This window comes from Salmo salar, chromosome ssa11 (genome assembly GCF_905237065.1).
Source record: "Salmo salar chromosome ssa11, Ssal_v3.1, whole genome shotgun sequence".
In the NCBI taxonomy this organism is placed as follows: domain Eukaryota; kingdom Metazoa; phylum Chordata; class Actinopteri; order Salmoniformes; family Salmonidae; genus Salmo; species Salmo salar.
In genome coordinates this window covers 22,181,700-22,206,788 of record NC_059452.1, presented here as the reverse complement: position 1 = coordinate 22,206,788, position 25,089 = coordinate 22,181,700, and the positions used below count along the sequence as shown (strand labels likewise).

The following is a 25,089-nucleotide window of genomic DNA, read 5'->3' as shown; positions in this document are numbered from 1 at the left end:
AAATATTACGAATTTCAACCATTTGTATTATTTTTCACCATCTTCATTGCGAAACTTTAACTTTAAAGGGCAATCTCCGAGGTCAAGGCCTTATTCTTGCTAGGTCTTGCTTATTCTTGCTGGCGGGACGAAGGTAGCACACACCCGGGTTGAATCCCACACCATATGGCAGGCTACAAACACCATTTTGGTTCATCTCAGGGCACACCGCGTGACAGGAAGAATGCCAATGCTGCGCAACATGGTAGCAAATTAACACTAGTTTTGTCGCTACATTGTCGTAAAAGTTCAAATTCAATTGCACAGCTAAATGAATCACCACTCACATGAATTTACAAACACATTTTAATATGTATATAATAGTGTGACTACATATGACCGATTGACCTTCCATAGTTTTCCATAATCCCGCGCTAGCTACGTATTTCCGGTTAATCACACATCCTTTAGGGTTTTTGGAGCGTCGGCGAAACGAGAACAAGTAAGAGATGGCGGGTGAATTTTCTAAATTATTAGACGTCTGATATACAGCCAGCATAGAACATATTATATCGTTTTTTTTAATGAAGATAAACATGCTACGTATGTGTTGTGTAATCAGCAATGGATTTGTCAATGTTTCCGAGAGAGCCGAGTGAAGAGATGTGACATTGAAGAGAAAGGCAGACAAGACAAGGGGCAAATAGGCAATGGTTGGCTAGGCTAGCTTCCTAGCTAACGTTAGCAAGGTGCCCTTTTCCTGTATGTAGTCTAACGTTTTGTGGGTATTCCTCCTCATAGTAATGTGTAGTGTTACTGTGGATTTTAGACCGGAACAGGAATATTACACAATGATGGATGTCTGCCATGTATTTGACCTTGTGCCGGTTAGCGATGATTAGCATTGTTAGCTTGCTAACTAACTATCGTTTGGACCAATGTGTATAAACCCCGGATGCCTGACGGGGTACAGTGTTGAGGTCACTGCACAGTTATCTTGGTGGTACTCCTCAATATTTTGGAAGCAATAGAAATGCATTTATTAATTTCTACATTCGTTTTTGACACGTTCATTCTATTACACCTTCATGCATACTTTTACATTGACCGTGAAACAAATAAAAACATTTTCCAAAAATGATATTTGTTTAGTACTAATGTTACTCTCCCCAGTACAATGAATATACTTAAATACATACAATTTTGTCCTTGAAACATTTCATTGAAATACTGTAGAATTCCAATCATTCCTATTGCTGACTGCTCCTTCTTGTCAGTGCCAATATGGCCGACCGGTGGCTTCAAAGCATCTCAATGACAATTACAAAGGCTGCATTCCAAACAACTTAAGACACACTATCCCCTCAGCCCTCAAATTAAGTGGACATTTCTGATGACGTCTGACGAGTATACTTTCGGGGCGAGGAAGGAACGATTTTTAAATGGACCGCCCTTGCCCGGAAATTCGTCACTTGTTCATCCTGAGATAATTGTTTTTCAGGGTGCTTTATATGCGCTACAGTCAATTATGATTGCATGTCTACTTATATTAACTATATAATTATGAATATACGCCTACTGTATGATAGCTAGCAAATTAATTAGCTAACTAACTTTAGCCTGCCTAGCTGGAACTTTATGAAGTAGGAACGTTTTTTATTTCTACAATTTCCAAATGCTAACCAAACAAAAACAATTATGGGGCGGCAGCGTAGCCTAGTGGTTAGAGCGTTGGACTAGTAAGGTTGCAAGATCGAATCCCTGAGCTAAATTACTTTTACGAGACGTGCGTGTGCTGTCATGTGCATTAGTAGCACAATTTCTAACCTTTTTACATTCGTTTTTACTTACAGGGCAGTCCAAATGATTAGCCAAGCGAGGGAAGTTTGCAACGTAAGCCCCGCAGCCCTCGTTTTTAGTTGAGTTTGCAAGTGTATAATTATGTTAACTCCGGGGCCTGAAGCTCCCCATAATACAATTTGCGACGATTGGTTTGAACCAATACCTGGGCATGAGGAGATGATGAATATGATGACATTTCCTCTGAAGTCCAGATCCTTCAATTCAAAGTCCCATTAACCAGTTCTGCAAATGTTATTATGTCAAAACGTTCAGTACTCAACAATATATGGTGTTTCATAGAGCAACTATCGTCATTACTGCCATTACGCATGGTTTGTACTTCCAAAAAAGGTCAAAGTAAAAACACATTTTTGTTGACCTTTTTTGGAAGTGCATGCCATGCGTAACATCAGTAATAACGATAGTAGTTCTGCGAAACTTGATGAGTCCAGAACGCATTTTTACATAATTAAAGTTTGCAGAGCTGGCTAATGGGACTTGGAACTGAAGGATCCTGGGCGTCGGAGGAAATCTCATATTCATCCCCTTCACAATCCCAGGTACTAGTTCAGCTAACGTTAGCCTAGGTTGAATATAACTCATTATTTTCAACATAGACGTTAGCTAGCTATCTATTAGCCTGTCTGTTACCATTGAAATGTTTGGTTAATGTAAGCTTGAAATGTTCATTGCTGATGGATGGCTAGTTATGTTTAGCTTGCTAGGCAACTTTCTAGCGTGGACATTTTAGCTGGGTAACTTTATCTAGGTTAACATAGCTAGCTAGTTTTTCCTATTTTTTTTGCCAGTTTTGTTTCTTAGATTTTTATTTGTTACAAAAACTGGTTGCTAGCTATGTGTGCTTGGGCAGTGACCATAACTAGTTGCTAAATGTCAGATTAGGGAGGCGTGCAGTTTCATAAATTATCTTGTTGAACAGTTGCTATTTTTTGACAAATTGATTAAGAATAAACTGTTTTACAAAGACCTGATGGCTAGCCGCTCGGCTATAGTTCCATGTCATCAGAATAACCTCTTTGAGATTCTTTGGTCAGTAATGTTTTGTTGCATTAGTAGCTAGCGATATTCATTTTTCATCAAGGGTTTTCTCATACATGTTATTTTCTTTCAGAATGCTGGCCACCAGAGCCCTTAGCTTTGTTGGCAAACGTGCCATTTCCACATCAATCTGTGTACGTGGGGGACATGGTGAGTGACTATGTTGGCAGCACACACCACATACTTGACCTTCATGGTATGGACCTTTAAACCACCCTCTGTAAATTGTACCTACCACTAAAAAGTTGGCACACAAACAAATGTTAACAATGGATAAAATACACCAGCATGGTTTGGAGATGTACAGTAATCAGACAATACCAGCTTATTGTAGAATTAGAGATTTAAGTTTTTTTTAGGTAAACTGAAAAGGCAGTTACACGGCTCCCAAAGGCACACAGTATGTATTTGCATATACACATATTTGCTAAGCAGGTCCCATGCAGGTTTGAATACATGTATCTATTGGTTGTGTGTCAGTCCTATGTAGTAACATGGTGAGCTTCCTGCAGGTGTTGCCAAGGTAGATGACTACGCTCTCCCAGCCTACTTTGACAGGCGGGAGAACCCCCTCCCAGACGTCCAGTTTGTGACAGAGCTGAGCGCAGTGCAGAAGTCTTTAAAGGAGAAGGAGAAAGGCTCCTGGGCCACACTCTCCAATGAGGAGAAGATTGCATGTAAGTGGTTTTCACCTTTGTTGTTGAATATTTGACAGTTTTTGTTGCTTACTCAAAACAAGAAGTATTGTTTGCCTATCTGTTCTGTTAGTAGGGATATAATGATTCACCGATACGCGTCGGTCCCCGGTTCAAATGTTTAAGATGTGAATGCATCTGTCCGTGGGAGCCCAAACCAATCAATATGTAGCATGCATCGGTAAGAACCAATTAAAATGTTACGACTCGGTTCACTAATGTTTATTACGCCCTTTTTTTTGTTGCCTTATTCTGAAAATACCTCATCTGTTTGAATTGATGCAGCCTCTCCTTCAGCCTATCACACTTTTATGCATGTAACTGCATGTGATATAGATCTACAAGTCAGATAACTGCGCAGTGCAGGAGACGCAGCTGCTCGCTCCAACAAGAGCTAGCGTTACCCTATCCCTGTTCTGCACAGCTCCTTCAGCATTTAGATGTTTTTAAAATGGCTTTTGCAATATTAAATTGGTTGTCCTTCAATTAATAAAACCTATGTAATTGCTAGGTCATTTAGCAAGGCTTCCATCCAATTGGAATATTCTCAAATCTACATAAAAACCATATGCAGATTTTCTTCACACAATTTTCCATCAAATTGACTTGTTGAGGATAAAAGGCTGGCGTTGTGCACATAAAAATACATTTTGTGGTTAAATTCCCACGTACCGAATAGAAAATACATGTTAAATGGGTTTCCACTGCATTTTCAACTATACTGATGGTTTTCTCACAAAAAAAATTGTAATATAGTGAGTGTACCCACTCTGGTATTGGCACGTGCACTGTAGCCATCAGGTCGCAGACACAGTGTGAGTATAGCCTACATGAGATTATTATGGACAAAATAGAGAGATTATTTTTGTCACGGCAGCCAAGCGTCAACGATCATGTCACCAGAATAAGACCCTCTATTTATTGGGAGGGCGCATCAACCTGCACTTTCACCACCCTGTGAAGTTCATCACTTATTTCATCTGTATCCTAATAAACTGCATGCTTTCCAGACAAGTCCTAATGTGGGAGGATCACACATCATTGCGTGACTCCAAGTTTACTTCGATATACTGCTTATTATATCAATATTTGCTCATTAAAGCGCTTCCACTGACATTTCAAGCATAATTAATTTACAGCCATTAAAGGATCCTACCTTGTCTAGCATATTTTGTTTTGTCGACATTTGGAAAGTTTACTGACAAATTTTCCATCGGGCATGGCATAAATCTTTTGTGTTCTGACATGTACTTTACTTGCATTAAAAGGTTGGATGGAAACCTGGTTTGTGTTACCAAATGCACGTAGAAAATAGTTTGACATGTGGTACTGTGAAGGCTACCGGAGTGGACACAACTCACATCTTGCTGATTAGGGTTTTTCGATTGCCAAGTTCACCATACAAAATATTTTTTTTCTGCTTTAAACAGTTAATGGATTTGGTCATTTTTATATGAACAGGGTAAAGGTGTATTTCATATCAAGGAGAGCAATCATTTTTGCTAGCCGCACTGGTCAGAACGGGAGAAGAGAGCAGCTCTGGTTCCAAACGGTCAATACCATTCACTTTTGAGACAGGTGAAATCAAAAGCTGGGTTATATTAATTGGCTATATTTGTAAAAGCTAATTTCTTAAGATAGATTTTTGAGCTAGCTCAAAATGTATCTGGTATATGACAAGTTATAGCAGTGTGGGGACAAGACATAAATTGCCCCCCCTAATCTGATAGTGGTAGATGCTCAGTCTGCCCTATGGATCAACTCACACATTACACACACGGCAGAAATACTTTTCTATCACACAGCAACGACAAGCCATGGTTCGTTCACTCAGCTCAGAGAAGTCAGCTCAGACAGATCAAACTCAGCTCCGTCACAATCAGATATTAATTTAGAATGGAAAATGAATATGTTCATGCCCTTGTTAATCGCATCGACACATTCCACTAATTAAATCAAATCGTTTCAAACTACAAATATCGTTCCTGTATCGGAACCCATGTATCTAGATGCATATTGAATCGTGCTTGTAAGGAGCGATGCACATCCCTACCCGTTAAGGCTGTGTTAAATGTTATCTAACAAGTCTTGCATTTTCTTTTTACCTACAGTGTACCGCATTAGCTTCAAGCAGAGCTTCGCAGAGATGAACGAGGGCACAAAGGAGTGGAAATCAGTTATCGCAGGAATGTTCTTCTTTATTGGCATGACAGGACTGGTTGTCCTATGGCAGAGGAAGTCTGGTATGTCTTCTAATAAGAAAAGGAATGGGAACATTTATTGTGGATGGAGTCTGATAATTCAGTTGTAATATACTGAACAAAAAATATCAACGCAACATGCAACAATTTCAGATTTTTCTGAGTTACAGTTCAAATAAGGAAATCAGTCAATTGAAATAAATAAGTTAGGCCCTAATCTATGGATTTCACATGACTGGGTAGGGGTGCAGCCATGGGTGGGCCTTGGAGGGCATAGGCCCACTCACTGGGGAGCCAGGCCCAGCCAATCAGGATGAGGTTTTTCCCCAGAAAAGGGCTTTATTCCAGACAGAAATACTCCTCGGCATCCCCCACCCACCCTCAGACGATCCTGCAGGTGAAGAAGCCGGATGTGGAGGTCCAGGGCTGGCATGGTAACACGCGGTATGCGGTTGTGAGGCCGGCTGGACATACTGACAAATTCTCTAAAACAACATTGGAGGCAGCTTATGGTAGAGATGGATGTTCAATTCTCTAGCAACAGCTCTTCCTGCAGTCAACATGCTAATTGCACGCTCCCTCAACTTGAGACATCTGTTACATTGTTGTGTGACAAAACTACACATTTTAGTGGCCTTTTATTGTCCCCAGCACAAGGTGCACCTGTTTAATGATCATGCTGTTTAATCAGCTTCTTGATATGCCACAACTGTCAGGTGGATGGATGATCTTGCCAAAGGATAAATGCTCACTCACAGGGCTGTAAACAAATTTGAGCGAAATAAGCTTTTTGTGGAACATTTCTTGGCTATTTTATTTCAGCTCATAAAACATGGAGCCAACACTTTACATGTTGCGTTTATATTTTTGTTCAGTGTATGTTGATGTTCATGGTTTTCCACCCACCTGTTAATAAGTCAGCATTATTTTGCAGTGAGATGGATATACAATATATAATTTTTCAGACATAATTATACAAGATATTATTTGACACAATTTAAATACTGTATTTGGCCTTCAGTGCCCCTTCAAATAAATGGGTTGCTTGTCTTCTCTGCCCAATCTATTGCCTCAACCATAATTGTTCTAACTGACAAGCAACCAGGTTGGTATTGTGAAAAAGAATGTTCTCAATGATGATTACCTTGGTAGATAAATGTTCAATACAGACTATTAGAGAATAGATGTTTATAGGTGAACTTTGAGGCAGAGCCTAACAAGCTATCTGTCTCGCTGCAGTGTACGGACCTGTCCCCCCCACCTTTGAGTCAGAATGGAAAGAGAAGGAGGTGCAGAGGATGCTGGACATGAGGATCAACCCTGTGGAGGGCTTCTCAGCCAAATGGGACTATGAGAACAAGGAATGGAAGAAGTAAACCAACCATCCAGAGGACCATGTTACATACCATGACACCAACAAACGTACAAACATACCAATTCCTTGTCTGTATTTATCTATTGTCCACATTACCTCAGTCAGTACGTTTTGGAAGGCCTCTTCCTCTTAAGGTTATCATGTATTATAGAGCAAAATAAAGTTCCTATGTTTACCCAATAGTATGTCTCCACTTTGCTGTTATACTACCATGTGGAGGGTTAAATGCCACTGGAGGAGTAGGCCCTACATGTCAGGTATATGTGTAGGGCTTACTATTACAAGGAACAAATGGCATAGGTGTGATATTTCCACATCCATGGTTTTCCCTATTTTTAAAACTGGCAAGATTTGTTTTCTTGCCTCTAATTGTGTGAAAATCGTACTGGGGTCAATAAGTGGTAAAGCACCATGTTTTTAGTTGCCATTTTTAAGAAATGCACGCTGTAGTCCTGGATTAGGCTAGCATTTGTGGGTTTACAGGAATTAAAAAGGCATAGGCTATCAGATCATTCCAATACTTAAAATGCATATCTTTAGGACATAATACAAAGCAGTAGTACTGAATGAATTTATAATCCTTTCCAGCTCTGAGATCACGAAACCCGCGCGAACTGGCTTGCAATACGGTCCCATGTACCAATGAAATCATTTATCGGAGGAAACCCGGAAGAGGATTATGGAGCGGAGGTTATACAGAGCAGCATTATGGCGATCGTCTTGTGAAGCAATGAAGACAAAGCGGTCAAAAGTACACCCATGTTGTTGATCTACAGAGGCGCAAAGTGGTCTCGCTTGTGACCGACCGACCATTTCGCAATCATTCGCACGCACCCCTTCATCTTAGTGAAAGTCCGTCCATGTTCTTTTCCAATATTTTGCGTTGTTGCATTGAGACGTAAATACTCAGCTGTATTTTAAATACTTCATAATCTTTATCGCCTGCGAGAGACATGGGAAATGGAATGAACAAGGTAGGGGCCTCTGTGTTTTTGTTATTAGTGTAGCTGTTCTGTTCAATGGCGTTTGATTGTAGCAAGGCACTTCCTCCGAGGAGCGTGAACGTTGCACATAGAAATGCGCGGAATAGATTATTTGTCATGTTATTTACATCATGCAACGCTGAAGTCCTATAGTGCCCTGAATAAAACCAAAGGGTAGGCTACTCATCACACACTGTCACTTGATATAGTAACGTGATAACTCATACAGGTTTGGATTTAGGGTATCAAATGAAGAAAAACACTTAGCCCTTCTATTTTGACTGTTTTAAAGCCCGTGTTGTCATCTGTCAATCGTTGGGTGTTTAAATATTTTGTATATACAGTACCAGTCAAGGGTTTGGCCACATGTATTCATTCAAGGTTTTGTCTTTATTTTTACTATTTTCTACATTGTAGAATAATAGCGAAGACATCAAAACTATGAAATAACACATGGAATCATGTAGTAGCCAAAAAAGTGTTAAACAAATTAAAATATATTTGACATTCTTCAATGTAGCTACCCTTTGCCTTGATGACAGCTTTATGCACTCTTGGCATTCACTCAACCAGCTTCATGAGGTAGTCACCTGGAATGCATTTCAATTAACAGGTGTGCCTTGTTAAAAGTTAATTTGTGGAATTTCTTTCCTTCTTAATGTTTGAGCCAATCAGTTGTGTTGTGACAAGGTAGGGGTGGTATACAGAAGATAGCCCTATTTGGCAAAATACCAGGTCCGTATTATGGCAAGAACAGCTCAAATAAGCAAAGAGAAATGACAGTCCATCATTAATTTAAGACATGAAGGTTAGTCAATGCGGAAAATTTAAAGAACTTTGAAAGTTTCTTCAAGTGCAGTCGCCAAAACTATCAAGCCCTGTGATGAAACTGGCCCTCATGAGGACCACCACAGGAAAGGAAGACCCAGAGTTACCTCTGCTGCAGAGGATAAGTTCATTAGAGTTGCAGCCCAAATAAATGCTTCACAGAGTTCAAGTAACAGACACATCTCAACATCCACTGTTCAGAGGAGACTGCGTGAATCAGGCCATCATGGTCAAATTGCTGTAAAGAAACCACTACTAAAGGACACCAATAAGAAGAAGAGACTTGCTTGGCCAAGAAACACGAGCAATGGACATTAGACCAGTGGAAATCTTTTCCTTTGGTCTGATGAGTCCAAATATGAGATTTTTCGTTCCAACCGCTGTGTCTTTGTGAGACAGAGTAGGTGAACGGATCATCTCTGCATGTGTGGTTGCCACCATGAAGCATGGAGGAGGAGGTATGATGGTGTGGGATTGCTTTGCTGGTGTCATTGTGGTGATTTATTTAGAATTCAAGGCACACTTAACCAGCATAGCTATCCCAGTATTCTGCAGCGATACGCCATCCCATCTGGTTTGCGCTCAGTGGGACTATCGTTTGTTTTTCAACAGGACAATGACCCAACACACCTCCAGGCTGCGTAAGGGCTATTTGACCAAGAAGGAGAGTGATGGAGTGCTGCATCAGATGACCTGGCCTCCACAATCACCCAACCTCATCCCAATTGAGATGGTTTCGGGATGAGTTGGACCTCAGAGTGAAGGAAAAGCAGCCAACAAGTGCTCAGCATATGTGGGAACTCCTTCAAGACTGTTGGAAAAGCATTCCAGGTGAAGTCGGTTGAGAGAATGCCAAGAGTGTGCAAAGGGTGGCTACTTTGAAGAATCTGTTGTTACATAGTTTTTGTCTTCACTATTATTCTACAATGTAGAAAAGAGTAAAAATAAAGAAAAACCCTGGAATGAGTGGGTGTGTCCACTTTTGACTGGTACTGTATATATTACACTTCTTAGTGTCCCGTTAACAGTGATGGGAGTGTCCAGAAGCACCTCTGGAATCCACTGTAATTCCACCCTGACTGAAGCTCTAAGCTTATCTGAATTTCAGAGGACACAACATCATAGGCAGGCATATACTTTTTATTTTGAAGTCTTAAATAATGCAGGAGTCTTGTAATGTCTAGATGAGATCATGATCGGATCGCTACAGCTTTATTACACAGCTTTGTGTCAACATGGCCTTAACCATCAGAGTTGGTTCAGTGCTCCTCACTCCCAGTCATGTCAGGCAATACTATGTATTACATGCCCTATAAGGCTTGACTTAGCTATGAGAACGGTTCCTGTTTGTTTTTTCAATTGGGAAAATACTGTTTGACCAAACTGGACACCTGAATACGTCTACGACCATAGATGAGGGGCATCGCTAAGGTTAAGGCCATGCTCAAATTGTGAATATCTAACTAGTGAAATGTCTCTTTGTTTTCCTATTTGCAGGTTGTTGATGGGCTCTACCTGGGAAATATCAGAGGTGAGAACAAGATTCTGTTGAAATCCATTCAGTTGTTTTATATGTTGCACAGTCAGGCATCCCACCCAAGAGACAACACTCAGCAGCAGCTTGCTTGAATCCAGGGCAGCTTTCAAAGAGACTCAGGCATTTTCTTCTGTTATTGATGCACGTGAGCTTTACGTTCTCTGTCCTTATGTTGTTGATACGTTACCTGCAGGTATGGTCAAATGCTACAAGGGAGAGATAACAAGAATATCTAGTGAGTGGACTATAGTTATGTATAGATCAAAATAGAGTAGAAGATGGTACACAGTGGAGTGGCTTGTGTTGGTGGATTTGTTTGACAATGAATGGTGTGTGTGTGTGGGGGGGGGGGTGTGTAACTCACAGGTTATGGCTATGGGATTTCATGATCATTGACTATAACCTTGAATAACATGTCTTACATGAGTCAGACTTAAACATTGAAATGAATTTTAACTTCCTCATACTCAGTCAGTGAATATGGGATTTTGTCTCAAATTCTAGAAAGACGTCTAATAACTTTTTGGCTCAATGAACTAAGGCATGGCCTGAATTAAGGTTGCTGCATGCATCATACTGTATCCATCAGTAGAATATGGCATATTTACTCCCTCTGGTAATGTTGGGGATTAATCAAAAGAAAAGTCACAAAATGTTTAAGGCAAACACATACATCATGTACAATATTGGGCAATATTTCTGCTCCTCAGCCAAGGGGGTTTCTGCCCTACCAGCTTAATGTGACATCTACCCTGCTATAATTTTAGCCATACTGATGATGGCTTCACAAGATGGTCCAAGTACTGCTCACACAGTGAAAATAGCTTTAAGTGACAAGGCCAAATGATTGCTACCCAAATTACAGCTACACAGTCACAGATGCTGCTTCTGGGCAAGCCACTCCTGGGTCTTAAACACTTCAAATGATGCATTTCCTCTCTTATTATGGCATTGCTTTGTCTACTGAGGGTCTCATAGAAATTCACTGAGAAGAATCACTGATAGACATTTTCTCCCTCCCTTTGTCTTTTCCCAGACTCTGAGAACAGAGAAAGTTTGTCCCAGAACAACATCACCCACATCCTGTCTGTGTACAACAATGCTAAACCCGTGCTGGAGGTGAGTGGGGCAGGCGGCCATAGAGGACACAAGGCCAGTTTCACAGACAGACTGAATAAATTATTGTGTCTTGAGTAGGCTTCATTCTGGTTTAGTTGGTCAAGAACTGAAAATGGGATTTCATGATCATTGACTATAACCTTGAATAACAAGTCTTACATGAGTCAGACTTAAACATTGAAATGATTTTTAACTTCCTCATACTCAGTCAGTGAATATGGGATTTTGTCTCAAATTCTAGGGAGACGTCTAATAACATTTTGGGTCAGTATTCAGTTCCTTGGATTTGATTCATGGAAATTGTGTAGTGTAATGAAATCTGTACAGTATGACATCATTTTGTAGAAGTGGAAAACATAGATTTTGTAGTACACAGTTGAAGCCAGCTGGGGGTAGTGGTGTCTCAGTTTAATACATACCAGTGACATTGGGCTGTAGAACTTTAGACCAGCGGTCCCCGGGCCGCGGACCGGTACCGGTCCGTGGGTCATTTGGTACCGGGCCGCAGAGAAAGAATAAATAACTTACATTATTTCCGTTTTATTTATTATCTGAGTCTGAACAATGTTTTATTTTGAAAAATGAACGCGGAGCACAGACACCTTCTCTTATACACAGAAATAACATGGTTATCCCGAGGGAGATATCTGGCCAGAGTGTTTGAATTACGAGAGCCGCTGCAGAGATTTCTCTCAGAAAAAAAGTCACCGCTGGCAGCACATTTCAGTGACGAGGAATGGGTCGCAAAACTCGCTTACTTGTGCCACATATTCAACCTGCTCGATGAACTCATCGGTCACTTCAGGGGAAAATGACAACTGTCTTCAAGTTAGCAGATAAAGTAGCTGCATTTAAAGCCAAACTGGGTTTGTGGGGACGGCGCGTGAACAGAGGTATATTTGACATGTTTCAAACATTCGCGGGGATTTTGGAAGAGACTGAGCCCGAGCCTTCATTGTCCCAGCTGGTGCACGATCACCTGTCTTTGCTTTTAAAAGAGTTTGAGCGCTACTTCCCAACCACAAAAGACCCACGAACTGCCAAGGAATGGATCCGCGACCCATTTGTCAACAAACCAGGTGAATCCAGCATGTCTATGCAAGAAGAAGATCAACTGCTGGAGATCGCAAATGACGGCGGCCTTAAAAGTATGTTCGAGACTCTGCTGGTGTTCTGGATTAAAGTCATGGCATAATACCCTGAGATCGCCACAACAGCACTGAAAACCCTGTTGCCATTTCCGACATCCTATTTGTGTGAAGCGGGATTTTCTGCAGTGACAGCAACCAAAACAAAATGACGGAGTAGACTGGACATTAGCAACACACTTCGGGTGGCATTGTCTCCCATTACCCCTAGATGGGACCGTCTCGTTGCAGAGAAACAAGCTCAGGGCTCCCACTGATTTAGCGTTATGATGAGTTGTATTTTTCATGCACTTTATATTTGTTTTTGTGTTGTATCTTATTTTTAAGGCATGTTTAAACGTTACCATAGCGACCAGAGAGCGTTAGGGGCAGAGAGGATGTTACTCATGTTATGTTGTTAGTGCGATGTTACGAGGACGCTGCTAATAAAGGTGCATACGAGTACACAGTGGATTCACGTTTATTATTATATTTAAAAAATACCACCGTTTTTATGCCGGTCGTATCATATTATTTGGTGTATTTATCCGCCACACCTTAAAGGCCGGTCCGTGAAAATATTGTCTGACATTAAACCTGTCCGTGGCAGAAAAAGGTTGGGGACCGCTGCTTTAGACAAAGCTTAAACTGTTCATTAAAGCACCTCACTCTACTTGAAGCATCAAATATTTGTTTTATTTGACCTATGGGGTCCATTTATAGTACTCAGTTGAGTATGTGTGTGCATTTACTTGACTCATCCAACAACAATGTGCAGTTGATGACCACACACCTTACCTACTAATTACTATGCTAATTGTCGGAAAGTGAATGATATACAGCTGATAAACAGTACTGTGAATCCATGTAGATGGTATGTGTTGTGTGCAGAACAAAACTGACCTTTGTGTTTGTACTCCTTTTTGTTTACCTCTCACAGGACATGACCTACCTGTGTATCCACGCAGCTGATGCGTCTAGCCAGAACCTGTGAGTTACCCCCCCCCCACACACACACACACGCCATTCATTGTCAAAGAAATCCACCAACACAAGCCACTCCACTGTGTACCATCGTCAGAGGTCCCTCTTTTCTTCCTGTGAACAAGACATGACTCATGTGTCATATTGTTTCAACAACATCAGTTGAACATAAATCTTCAGTTTGTGACTCCAGGGTGTCACGCAGGCAGGAAGAGTAGATTAGTCACTTTGTCGTTGAAACAACTGAAATAAGCCTGGAAGTCTTTTAAAGGTTCATACAATATGTATCAGGTAGAGATACAGACTACTGTAAGTCGCTCTGGATAAGAGCGTCTGCTAAATGACTGAAAAAATGTAAATGAAATGTAGATTAACAAGGTACCTACAGTATCAAGTCAGGGATCAATAATAATAAGACCTGAAAGTCTAAAGGACTCTGAGAGAAAGACATCTCAGTTTGACTTGTCTGGCTTGGCTATCAGACCAGGAAAGAGTGTGGAGATGGTGCAGTATTTTAAATGGCTGTAGTTTTATATAGACCCCATCACCACTGTGTGAAATGAGCTAGATAGACTGCTGCTGCTTCACGTGTGTTATCAAGTCCCCCTCTGTCATTATAGCAGCAGACAAAAACATTTACTTCTCTGTCTCAAAGCTGCTCTCATGTTTGGTGGGTCGCCATTGGCATACTACCATTTAGTATAAATACTGAAAATGTCATAAAACAAGTTGCAGAAATGTAACAGTTGAAAATAAAAACTAATCAGGTTGGAACCGAAGAAAAGAAAATGCCTGGAACGTAAAATAACGTTATTAAAGGGTGTCCTTGCTTTTAAAATAAAGGTTCTGTTCCAGAACAGTATGGATCACTTTCATTCCCGGTTCCATTTCTGTTCCTTGAAAAATGCCATTATTTTCCGGTTTTCGGTTCTGTTCCCTGAACCGGTTCCAACCCATGAAAATAATAGTACAAATGCTGAAACACACGAGAATCATTTCAGTAGTAAGGGACTCCGACTCTAGTGTTGTTGTAGTCATTGGAGGCATGTCTTTCATGTCACTTGATTACACATTGTGGTTATTTGAAAATAAAAGTAGTGTCAGAGTCGCCCTAGCATCACATGGTAACCCTGTGATGTCTCTCCAAGTGACTTGACAGCTGAGGGTAGAGTCCCTGTAGCACTGAGAGCGTTCTCCTCAGCTCTGCTCTGCTCTGTGTGGGTGTCCCTCCTTCCACCCATGCCATTATCACTTTCACATTCAGTCTTTAGATGAATATTTTCCCGGTATTTAAAAAATGTTCCATCCCGAGAATAAATCACTTTTCTCTCGGGCACCTGATATTTCCCTCCAAAACCGGAAGTGTCATTCCAAAGCATGTAAAACATATACACTGAGTGTACCAAACATTAGGAACACCTTCCTAATATTGACTTGCTCCCCCTTTTGCCCTCAGAACAGCCTCAATTCATTGGAGCATGGACTCTACAAGGTGTCGAAAGCATTCCACAGGAATGCTGGCACATGTTGACTCCAATGCTTTCCCACAGTTAACTGGATGTCCTTTGGGTAGTGGACCATTCTTGATATACACAGAATATTGTTGAGCGTGAAAAAAATCCAGCAGTGTTGCAGTTCTTGATACTCAAACTGGTGCACCTGACATCTACTACCATACCCTGTTCAAAGGCACTTAAATATTTTGTCTTGCCCATTCACCCAATGAATGGCACACATACACAATCCATGTCTCAATTGTCACAAGGCTTAAAAATCATTTTTCCACCTGTCTCTTCCCCTTCTTGTACACTGATTGAAGTGGATTTAACAAGTGATATCATTAAGTGATGATAGCTTTCACCAGGATTAGAGGTCATGGCCGATTTAATTAGGGCCGATTTCAAGTTTTCATAACAATCGGTAAACAGCTTATTATGGCCGATTACACTGCAATCCATGAGGAGACTGCGTGGCAGGCTGACCACCTGTTACGCGAGTGCAGCATCAAAAGGACCTTGTGGCTGCAAGGAGCCATGGTAAGGTGCTAGCTAGCATTAAACTTATCTTATAAAAAAACAATCAATCTTCACATCATCACTAGTTAACTACACATGGTTGATGATATTACCAGGTTAACTAGCTTGTTCTGCATTGCATATAATCAAAGCGGTGCCTGTTAATTTCTCATCGAATCACAGCCTACTTCAACTTGATTTAACAAAAGCGCATTCGCGAAAAAAGCACAATCGTTGCAGTAATGTACCTAACCGTAAACATCAATGCCTATTCTTAAAATCAATACACAAGTATTAAACCTGCATATGTAGTTAAAATAAATTCATGTTAGCAGGCAATATTAACTAGGGAAATTGTGTCACTTCTCTTGCGTTCAGTGCAAGCAGAGTCAGGGTATATGCAGCAGTTTGGGCCGCCTGGCTCGTTGCCAACTGTTGAAAGGCCATTTATTCCTAACAAAGACCGTAATTAATTTACCAGAATTTTACATAATTATGACATAACATTGAAGTTTGTGCAATGTAACAGCAATATTTAGACTTAGGGATACAACCCGTTAGATAAAATACGGAACGGTTGCGTATTTCACTGAAAGAATAAACGTTTTGTTTTCGAAATGATAGTTCCCGGATTTGACCATATTAATGACCAAAGGCTCGTATTTTTGTGTGTTTGTCATATCATAATTAAGTATATGATATGATTTGATATTTGATAGAGCAGTCTGACTGAGCGGTGGTAGGCAGCAGCTGGCTCGTAAGCATTCATTCAAACAGCAGCTCTTAGCAATGTTGGGATGCACAGCGCTGTTTATCACTTCAAGTCTATCAACCCCTGAGATTAGGCTGGCAATACTAAAGTGCCTATTAGAACATCCAATAGTCAAAGGTATATGAAATACAAATGGTATAGAGAGAAATAGTACTATAATTCCTATAATAACTACAACCTAAAACTTCTTAACTGGGAATATTGAAGACTCATGTTAAAAGGCACCACCAGCTTTCATATGTTCTCATGTTCTGAGCAAGGAATTTAAATGTTAGCTTTTTTACATGGCACATATTCCACTTTTACTTTCTTCTCCAACACTGTGTTTTTACATTATTTAAACCAAATTGAACACGTTTCATTATTTATGAGACTAAATAGATTTATTTATGTATTAAGTTAAAATAAAAGTGTTCATTGTACATTCAGTATTGTTGTAATTGTCATTTATTACAAATATATGTATAAAAATCAGCCGATTAATCGGTATCGGCTTTTTTTGTACCTCCAATAATAGATATCGGTATTGAAAAATCATAGTTGGTCGACCTCTAACCTGGATTCATTTGGTCAGTCTATGTCATAGAAAGAACAATATTTTGTACACTGGGCAAGTATGTCTGGAATAGATTAGAGCTTTGATCGGCATGAAAATTCAAGCCTGATGCTACCTGAGCCTGATTAAAGACATTTTATGAGCTCTGCATTAAAGACATTTTATGAGCCTAAGCCCAAATGATTGTGTCGTTATCCAATACATAGCCGCACATTATGCGGGACAGAAAAACATAAGCCGATAGATGTAGCTATGCTCTCTTGGCTAAATAAATGAAACAAGCGCCAGTAATCTTTTTGAGTGTAGACTGTATTACTGTATTGTATTGTATTATATGGACTAGAATTACGCACCTTGTTCAAACCATGAAGCTGGGAGAGAACATATGTTGCTGGTGCAGGACATGTGGCCTACAAAGTTGCAATTATAGGCTAGCGAATTTGATTTAATTTGTAATTATTCATTATTATTATTATTATTAGGGATGTGGCTGTCATGAAAATTTTGTCACCTGGTGATTGTCAAGCAAATAACTCCATGCCTCAAATCCATGCCTTTTGCGGCCAGTGGCCGTTGTGCCCTTGGGCTGAATATAATTATTATAATTCCCTTCTGCTTGCCGAAGCACCTCTCACTCACATGGCTCTGTGACGGTCTTTCTCACAGGTCACAAGTGAAGATGGACACATCTGGGATGCATCTGCGCACGTCCGTATCCAATTCCCAGGTGCATGTTGAAGATATTGGAATAACTGTCCACATTTGCTTTTCGTCAGCCAACAAGATGAGTAGGCCTAACGAACAGCAAAAGCACTAGCCTATGTCAATCTACTATCCCCATAGTACAAAAGTTGACCTACTCTGTGTGAGAAATAAATATTCCAAACATAGTCTGGGACAGTTGTGGGATGTGATAGATCCCAAATGAATCCAACCACTAGCATAAAAAAAAACCTGTTTTAAGCAATGTGCCTGACGCAACTGATCAGAATGTTTTGCTTAAAATGTTGAGAAACTATTAGGCTAGTTTTTCACATTATAGGCGCAGCAATGCGCACACAGCAGTAGGCTATAAGCGCGCATTTTCCATTAGCAGGAAAACACCATTCTCAAAAGTGACCGCAAATGCGATTATGCAGTGGCGGATTTAGGTATAGGCGACATGGGCAGCCACCCAGGGCTGCATCTTCCCGGGGGCGGCACCGGCCGCGCGATCGGTTTTCTATCGCTCATTTGCATGTCACGTCAATGATATCATGTCACCATTTGGGACTGTGGATCAATTAACATTGTCGGACTGGGCACCCTGATTCTCGTTTGTGAGCTAGGCAGGCTACTGCCTTGGAAGGTCTCCCACTCAGAAGTACGAGATGGGGAGGGTGTTGGGCGTAGTTTGAACTCAGGTCTCCCCACTGGAAGCCTGAGGTAGGGGGAGCGAGGGAATCTTATCAAATAGCGCACCTCTAACTTTGTACAGTACTAATGCAATTAGTAAAGTCAATCACACTACGAAATGCTACCAAATAAACCACAATTCCTTCATAATACTGTGAATATATAGTTTCACAGACAATTTATAGCATTTGTTTCTTGTTTGTGGTGAAATCGTTAAGAATAATATAAAAGCAAGTATGCACACCACCAAGGTGAATTGGTTTAGTCTTGACTCTTGGTTGACAGTGTTGGGGGATGGGTTATGTATTGATGCTCAAGTGCCAAATCAACACAATTTTGTTTCTATTTGTCTTTATTACTTCTTTTTGATATTTATGAGTCTTATTTTTGTATGTATTTTTATATTTATATAGTTTTAAATGTTATGATTATTTATTTACCTCGCTGCTACCGAGTGGCTATAATGGCTAACGCCCTTGTCCCGAAGCTAGCACCAGTTAGCCTCGAGCCAGGCGCATCTCCCGGCTAGCAAACAGAATTACTCCAGCTACAATACCTCTTTTGCCAATTGGCCTGGACCCTTTGTCGACACGGAGCCCTGCCGATCCATCACGACTGGTCCACCGACGTAATTCTGTCCAATGTGCCCTCAACCGGCCTTTGCTGGACGTCGGTGAAGACGCTTCTGCTAGCCCCGGCCTGCTAACTTTATGAATGCCGTGTCTCCAGCTTGCTAGCGCAGTAACGATTGCCTAACGGCGTCCCTGTTTCATCTATTGCTGTTCACTGGATCCTGTGATCACTTGGCTACTTAGCTGATGCCTGCTGGACTGTTCATTAATCACGGTACTCCATTTTGTTCATCTGTCGGCCCCAGCCTCAAACTCAGGCTCTGTGTGTAGCTATCGCCTTTTTACCTGTTGTGGTTGTCTTAGCTGATTAGCTGCTGTTGTCTTACCCGTTGTTGTCTTAGCTAACTCTCCCAATCAACACCTGTGATTGCTTTATGCCTCGCTTTATGTCTCTCTCTAATGTCCATATGTCTTGTAAACTGTTGTTTAGGGTAGTTATCATTGTTTTATTTTACTGCAGAGCCCCTAGTACCACTCAACATGCCTCAGATAGCTCTTTTGCCCCACCTCCCAAACATGCGACGACCTCACCTAGCATAACTAGTGCCTCCAGAGATGCAACCTCTCTTATTGTTACTCAATCCCTAGGTTTACCTCCATTGTACCCACACCCTACGATACCCCTGTCTGTACATCATGCCCTGAATCTATCCTACCACGCCCAGGAATCTGCTCCTTTTATTCTCTGTCCCCAACGCACTAGAGGACCAGTTTTGATAGCCTTCAGCCGTACCCTCATCCTACTCGTCCTCTGTTCCTCGGGGGATGTAGAGGTTAACCCAGGCCCTGTGTGTCCCCAGGCGCTTTCATTTGTTGACTTCTGTAACCGTAAAAGCCTTGGTTTCATGCATGTTAACATCAGAAACCTCCTTGTTTGTTTTACTCACTGCTTTAGCACACTCCGCCAACCCTGATGTCCTTGCCGTGTCTGAATCCTGGCTTAGGAAGGCCACCAAAAATTCGGAGATTTCCATCCCCAACTACAACATTTTCCATCAAGATAGAACTGCCAAAGGGGGAGGAGTTAGCCTGCAAAGTTCTGTCATACTTTCCAGGTCTATGCCCAAACAGTTCGAGCTTCTAATTTTAAAAATGAATATCTCCAGAAATAAGTCTCACTATTGCTGCCTGTTATAGACCCCCCCTCAGCTCCCAGCTGTGCCCTGGACACCATATGTGAATTGATTGCCCCCCATCCATCTTCAGAGTTCGTTCTGTTAGGTGACCTAAACTGGGATATGCTTATCACCCCGGCCGCCATACAGTCTAAGCTAGATGCCCTAAATCTCACACAAATTAGGAACCCACCAGGCACAACCCTAAATCCGTAAACATGGGCACCCTCATAGATATTATCCTGACCAACTTGCCCTCCAAATACACCTCTGCTGTTTTCAACCAGGATCTCAGCGATCACTACCTCATTGCCTGCGTCCACAATGAGTCCGTGGTCAAACGACCACCCCTCATCACTGTCAAACGCTCCCTAAAACACTTCTGCGAGCAGGCCTTTTCTAATCGACCTGGCCCGAGTATCCTGGAAGGATATTGATCTCATCCCGTCAGTAGAGGATGCCTGGTTGTTCTTTAACCTGTTAGGGCTAGGGGGCAGTATTGACACAGCCGGATAAAAAACGTACCCGATTTAATCTGGTTACTACTCCTGCCCAGTAACTAGAATATGCATATAATTATTGGCTTTGGATAGAAAACACCCTAAAGTTTCTAAAACTGTTTGAATGGTGTCTGTGAGTATAACAGAACTCATATGGCAGGCCAAAACCTGAGAAGATTTCAAGCAGGAAGTGGCCTGTCTGAGAAGTAGTGTTTCATCTTGGCTCTTTTTATTGAAGACTCAGGATCTGTGCAATAACGTGACACTTCCTACGGCTTCCATAGGCTCTCAGAGCCCGGGAAAAAGCTGAACGATATCGAGGCAGGCTCTGGCTGAAACACTTTATCGCTTTTGGCAAGTGGCCACTCAGAGTACTATGGGCTTAGGCGCGTGCCCGCATCGACCGAATCCTTTCTTTTCCTTTGTCTGTTTACCTAAACGCAGATTCCCGGTCGGAATATTATCGCTTTTTTATGAGAAAAATGGCATCAAAATTGATTTTTAAACAGCGGTTGACATGCTTCGAAGTACGGTAATGGAATATTTAGATTTATTTTGTCACGAATTGCGCCATGCTCGCCACCCTTATTTACCCTTTAGGATAGTGTCTTGAACGCACGAACAAAACGCCGCTGTTTGGATATAACGATGGATTATTTTGGACCAAACCAACATTTGTTATTGAAGTAGAAGTCCTGGGAGTGCATTCTGACGAAGACAACAAAGGTAATAACATTTTTCTTATAGTAAATCTGACTTTGATGAGTGCTAAACTTGCTGGGTGTCTAAATAGCTAGCCCTGTGATGCCGGGCTATCTACTGAGAACATTGCAAAATGTGCTTTCACCGAAAAGCTTTTTTAAAATCGGACATATCGAGTGCATAGAGGAGTTCTGTATCTATAATTCTTAAAATAATTGTTATGTTTTTTGTGAGTAATTTAGTAAATTCACCGGCAGTGTTCGGTGGGAATGCTAGTCACATGCTAGTCACATGCTAATGTAAAAAGCTGGTTTTTGATATAAATATGAACTTGATTGAACAAAACATGCATGTATTGTATAACATAATGTCCTAGGGTTGTCATCTGATGAAGATCATCAAAGGTTAGTGCTACATTTAGCTGTGGTTTGGGTTTATGTGACATAATATGCTAGCTTGAAAAATGGGTGTCTGATTATTTCTGGCTGGGTACTCTGCTGACATAATCTAATGTTTTGTTTTCGTTGTAAAGCCTTTTTGAAATCGGACAGTGTGGTTAGATTAACGAGAGTCTTGTCTTTAAAATGGTGAGGTATTTGAATAACGCGCCACGGGATTACACTGGCTGTTGAGTAGGTGGGACGCAAGCGTCCCACCTAGCCCATAGAGGTTAAAAGTAATTTCCTCACCATCTTCAATAAGCATGCCCCTTTCAAAATGTAGAACTAAGAACAGATATAGCCCATGGTTCACTCCAGACCTGACATCCCTCAACCAGCACAAAAACATCCTGTGGTGTACTGCACTAGCATCGAATAGTCCCTGCGATATATGCAACTTTTCAGGGAAGTCAGGAACCAATACACACAGTCAGTTAGGAAAGCAAAGGCTAGCTTTTTCAAACAGAAATTTGCATCCTGTAGCTCTAACTCCAAAATGTTTTGGGACACTGTAAAGTCCATGGAGAATAAGAGCACCTCCCCCAGCTGCTCACTGCACTGAGTCTAGGAAACACTGTCACCGATAAATCCACGATAATCGAGAATTTCAACAAGCATTTCTCTACGGCTGGCCATGCTTTCCTCCTGGCTACCCCAACCCCGGCCAACAGCTCCGGATCCCCCGCAGCTACTTGCCCAAGCCTCCCCTCCCCTCTCCTTCAACCAAATCCAGATAGCAGATGTTCTGAAAGAGCTGCAAAACCTGGACTCTTACAAATCAGCTTGGCTAGACATTTTGGACCCTCTCTTTCTAAAAGTATCTGCTGCCATTGTTGCAACCCCTATTACTAGTCTGTTCAACCTCCCTTTCGTATCATCCGAGATTCTTAAAGATTGGAAAGCTGCCGCGGTCTTCCCCCTCTTCAAAGGGGGTGACACTCTAGACCCAAACTGTTACAGACCTATATCCATCCTGCCCTACCTTTCTAAAGTCTTCGAAAGACAAGTTAACAAACAGATCACTGACCATTTCAAATCCCACCGTACCTTCTCCGCTGTGCAATCCGGTTTCCGAGCTGGTCACGGGTGCACCTCAGCCACGCTCAAGGTACTAAACAATATCATAATCGCCATCGATAAAAGACAGTACTGTGCAGCCTTCTTCATCGACCTGGCCAAGGCTTTCGACTCTGTCAATCACTGTATTCTTATCAGCAGACTGAACAGTCTCGGTTTTTCAAATGACTGCCTCGCCTGGTTCACCAACTACTTCTCTGATAGAGTTCAGTGTGTCAAATCGGAGAGGGCCTGTTGTCCGGACCTCTGGCAGTCTCTATGGGGTACCACAGGGTTCAATTCTCGGGCCGACTCTTTTCTCTGTATATATCAATGCTGCGGGTGATTCCTTGATTCACCTCTACGCAGACGACACCATTCTGTATACTTCTGGCCCTTTTTTGGACACTGTGTTAACCTCTTGGGGCTAGGTGGGACGCTAGCGTGCCACCCGTGGTGCACTCCATCAACAGCAGGTGCATTTCAAGAGCGGCAAATTTGAATCCAAATAAATGTCAAAATTCAAATTTTTCAAAAATACAACTATTTTACACCATTTGAAAGATAAACATCTCCTTAATCTAACCACGTTTTACGATTTCAAAAAGGTTTTACGGCGAAAGCATAAATTTAGAGTATGTTAGGACAGTACATTTACAAGAGTTGTGTGTAATGTTTTGTCAAGTCAAAGACAGGGTCACCAAAACCATAAAACCAGCTAAAATGATGCACTAACCTTTTACAATCTCCATCAGATGACACTCCTAGGACATTATGTTAGACAATGCATGCATTTTTAGTTCTATCAAGTTCATATTTATATCCAAAAACAGCATTTTACTATGGCATTGATGTTGAGGAAATCGTTTCCCTCCAATAACCGGCAGTCAAGTCAGCGTCACAAATTAAATAATTAAAATTAGAAAACATTGGTAAAATATTATATTGTCATTTAAAGAATTATAGATTTACATCTCTTGAACGCAATCAACTTGCCAGATTTAAAAATAACCTTACTGGGAAATCACACTTTGCAATAATCTGAGCACTGCGCCCAGAAAAATACGCGTTGCGATACAGACTAGACGTCATGTTGGGGAGATCTAAAATCGAAAATACTATGTAAATAATCCATTACCTTTGATTCTCTTCATCAGATGTCACTTCCAGGTATCACAGGTCCATAACGAATGTAGTTTTGTTCAAAAAAGCTCATCATTTATGTCCAAAAATCTCCGTCTCGTTAGCACATGATGTAAGCCAGCCGGACTTCTCGTCATGAACGAGGGGAAAAAATATATTTCCATTCGTTCAAACATGTCAAACGTTGTATAGCATAAATCATTAGGGCCTTTTTTAACCAGAACACGAATAATATTCAAGGTGGACGAATGCATACTCTTTTATAACGTATTGGAACGAGGGTACCCAACATGAACTCGCGCGCCAGGTGTCTAATGGGACATCATCGTTCCATGGCTCTTGTTCGGTCAGATCTCCCTCCAGAAGACTCAAAACACTTTGTAAAGGCTGGTGACATCTAGTGGAAGCAATAGGAAGTGCCAAAATATTCCTAAACCCCTGTGTTTTTCAATGGGATAGGTTTAAAGTCAATACAACACATCAGGTATCCACTTCCTGTCAGAAAATGTCTCAGGGTTTTGCCTGCCAAATGAGTTCTGTTATACTCACAGACACCATTCAAACAGTTTTAGAAACTTTAGAGTGTTTTCTATCCATATATAATAAGTATATGCATATTCTAGTTACTGGGTAGGATTAGTAACCAGATTAAATCGGGTACATTTTTTTTATCCAGACGTGCAAATGCTGCCCCCTAGACCCAACAGGTTAACAAACCTCCGAACAAGCTTCAATGCCATACAACACTCCTTCCGTGGCCTCCAACTGCTCTTAAACGCTAGTAAAACCAAATGCATGCTCTTCAACTGTCTGGCTAGACTGTAAACTCTCCTTCCAGACTCATATTAAGCATCACCTATCCAAAATTACATCTAGAGTCGGCTTCCTATTTCGCAACAAAGCCTCCTTCACTCATGCTGCCAAACATACCCTCGTAAAACTGACTATTCTACTGATCCTCGACTTCGGCAATGTCATTTCCAAAATAGCCTCCGACACTCTACTCAGCAGACTGGATGCAGTCTATCACAGTG

General features: G+C 41.3%; 2 protein-coding genes across 5 annotated transcripts in view; both read left to right on the top strand.

The window, feature by feature from the left end:
- The first annotated feature begins 204 nt into the window (after positions 1-204).
- Positions 205-7,333, top strand: LOC106562286 (cytochrome c oxidase subunit 4 isoform 1, mitochondrial). Its single transcript, XM_014127068.2, has 5 exons — positions 205-481; positions 2,954-3,030; positions 3,393-3,557; positions 5,687-5,818; positions 7,016-7,333. The coding sequence occupies exons 2-5, from the start codon at positions 2,955-2,957 to the stop codon at positions 7,150-7,152; spliced, it is 510 nt and encodes a 169-aa protein (XP_013982543.1). The 5' UTR covers positions 205-481; position 2,954; the 3' UTR covers positions 7,153-7,333.
- A 467-nt stretch (positions 7,334-7,800) lies between these two features.
- Positions 7,801-25,089, top strand: part of LOC106562285 (dual specificity protein phosphatase 22-A) — a 36,378-nt gene continuing 19,089 nt past the window's right edge. For 2 of the 4 annotated variants that reach the window (XM_045689185.1, XM_014127067.2), the window contains exons 1-4: positions 7,802-8,125; positions 10,460-10,493; positions 11,536-11,618; positions 13,686-13,735. In XM_045689185.1, coding sequence (XP_045545141.1) covers positions 8,105-8,125; positions 10,460-10,493; positions 11,536-11,618; positions 13,686-13,735 — 188 coding nt within the window. In that variant the 5' untranslated portion in view covers positions 7,802-8,104. Of the gene's footprint in view, positions 8,126-10,459; positions 10,494-11,535; positions 11,619-13,685; positions 13,736-25,089 lie in introns of all 4 variants that reach the window. The other 2 variants (XR_006757527.1, XM_014127062.2) reach the window with 2 other exon arrangements.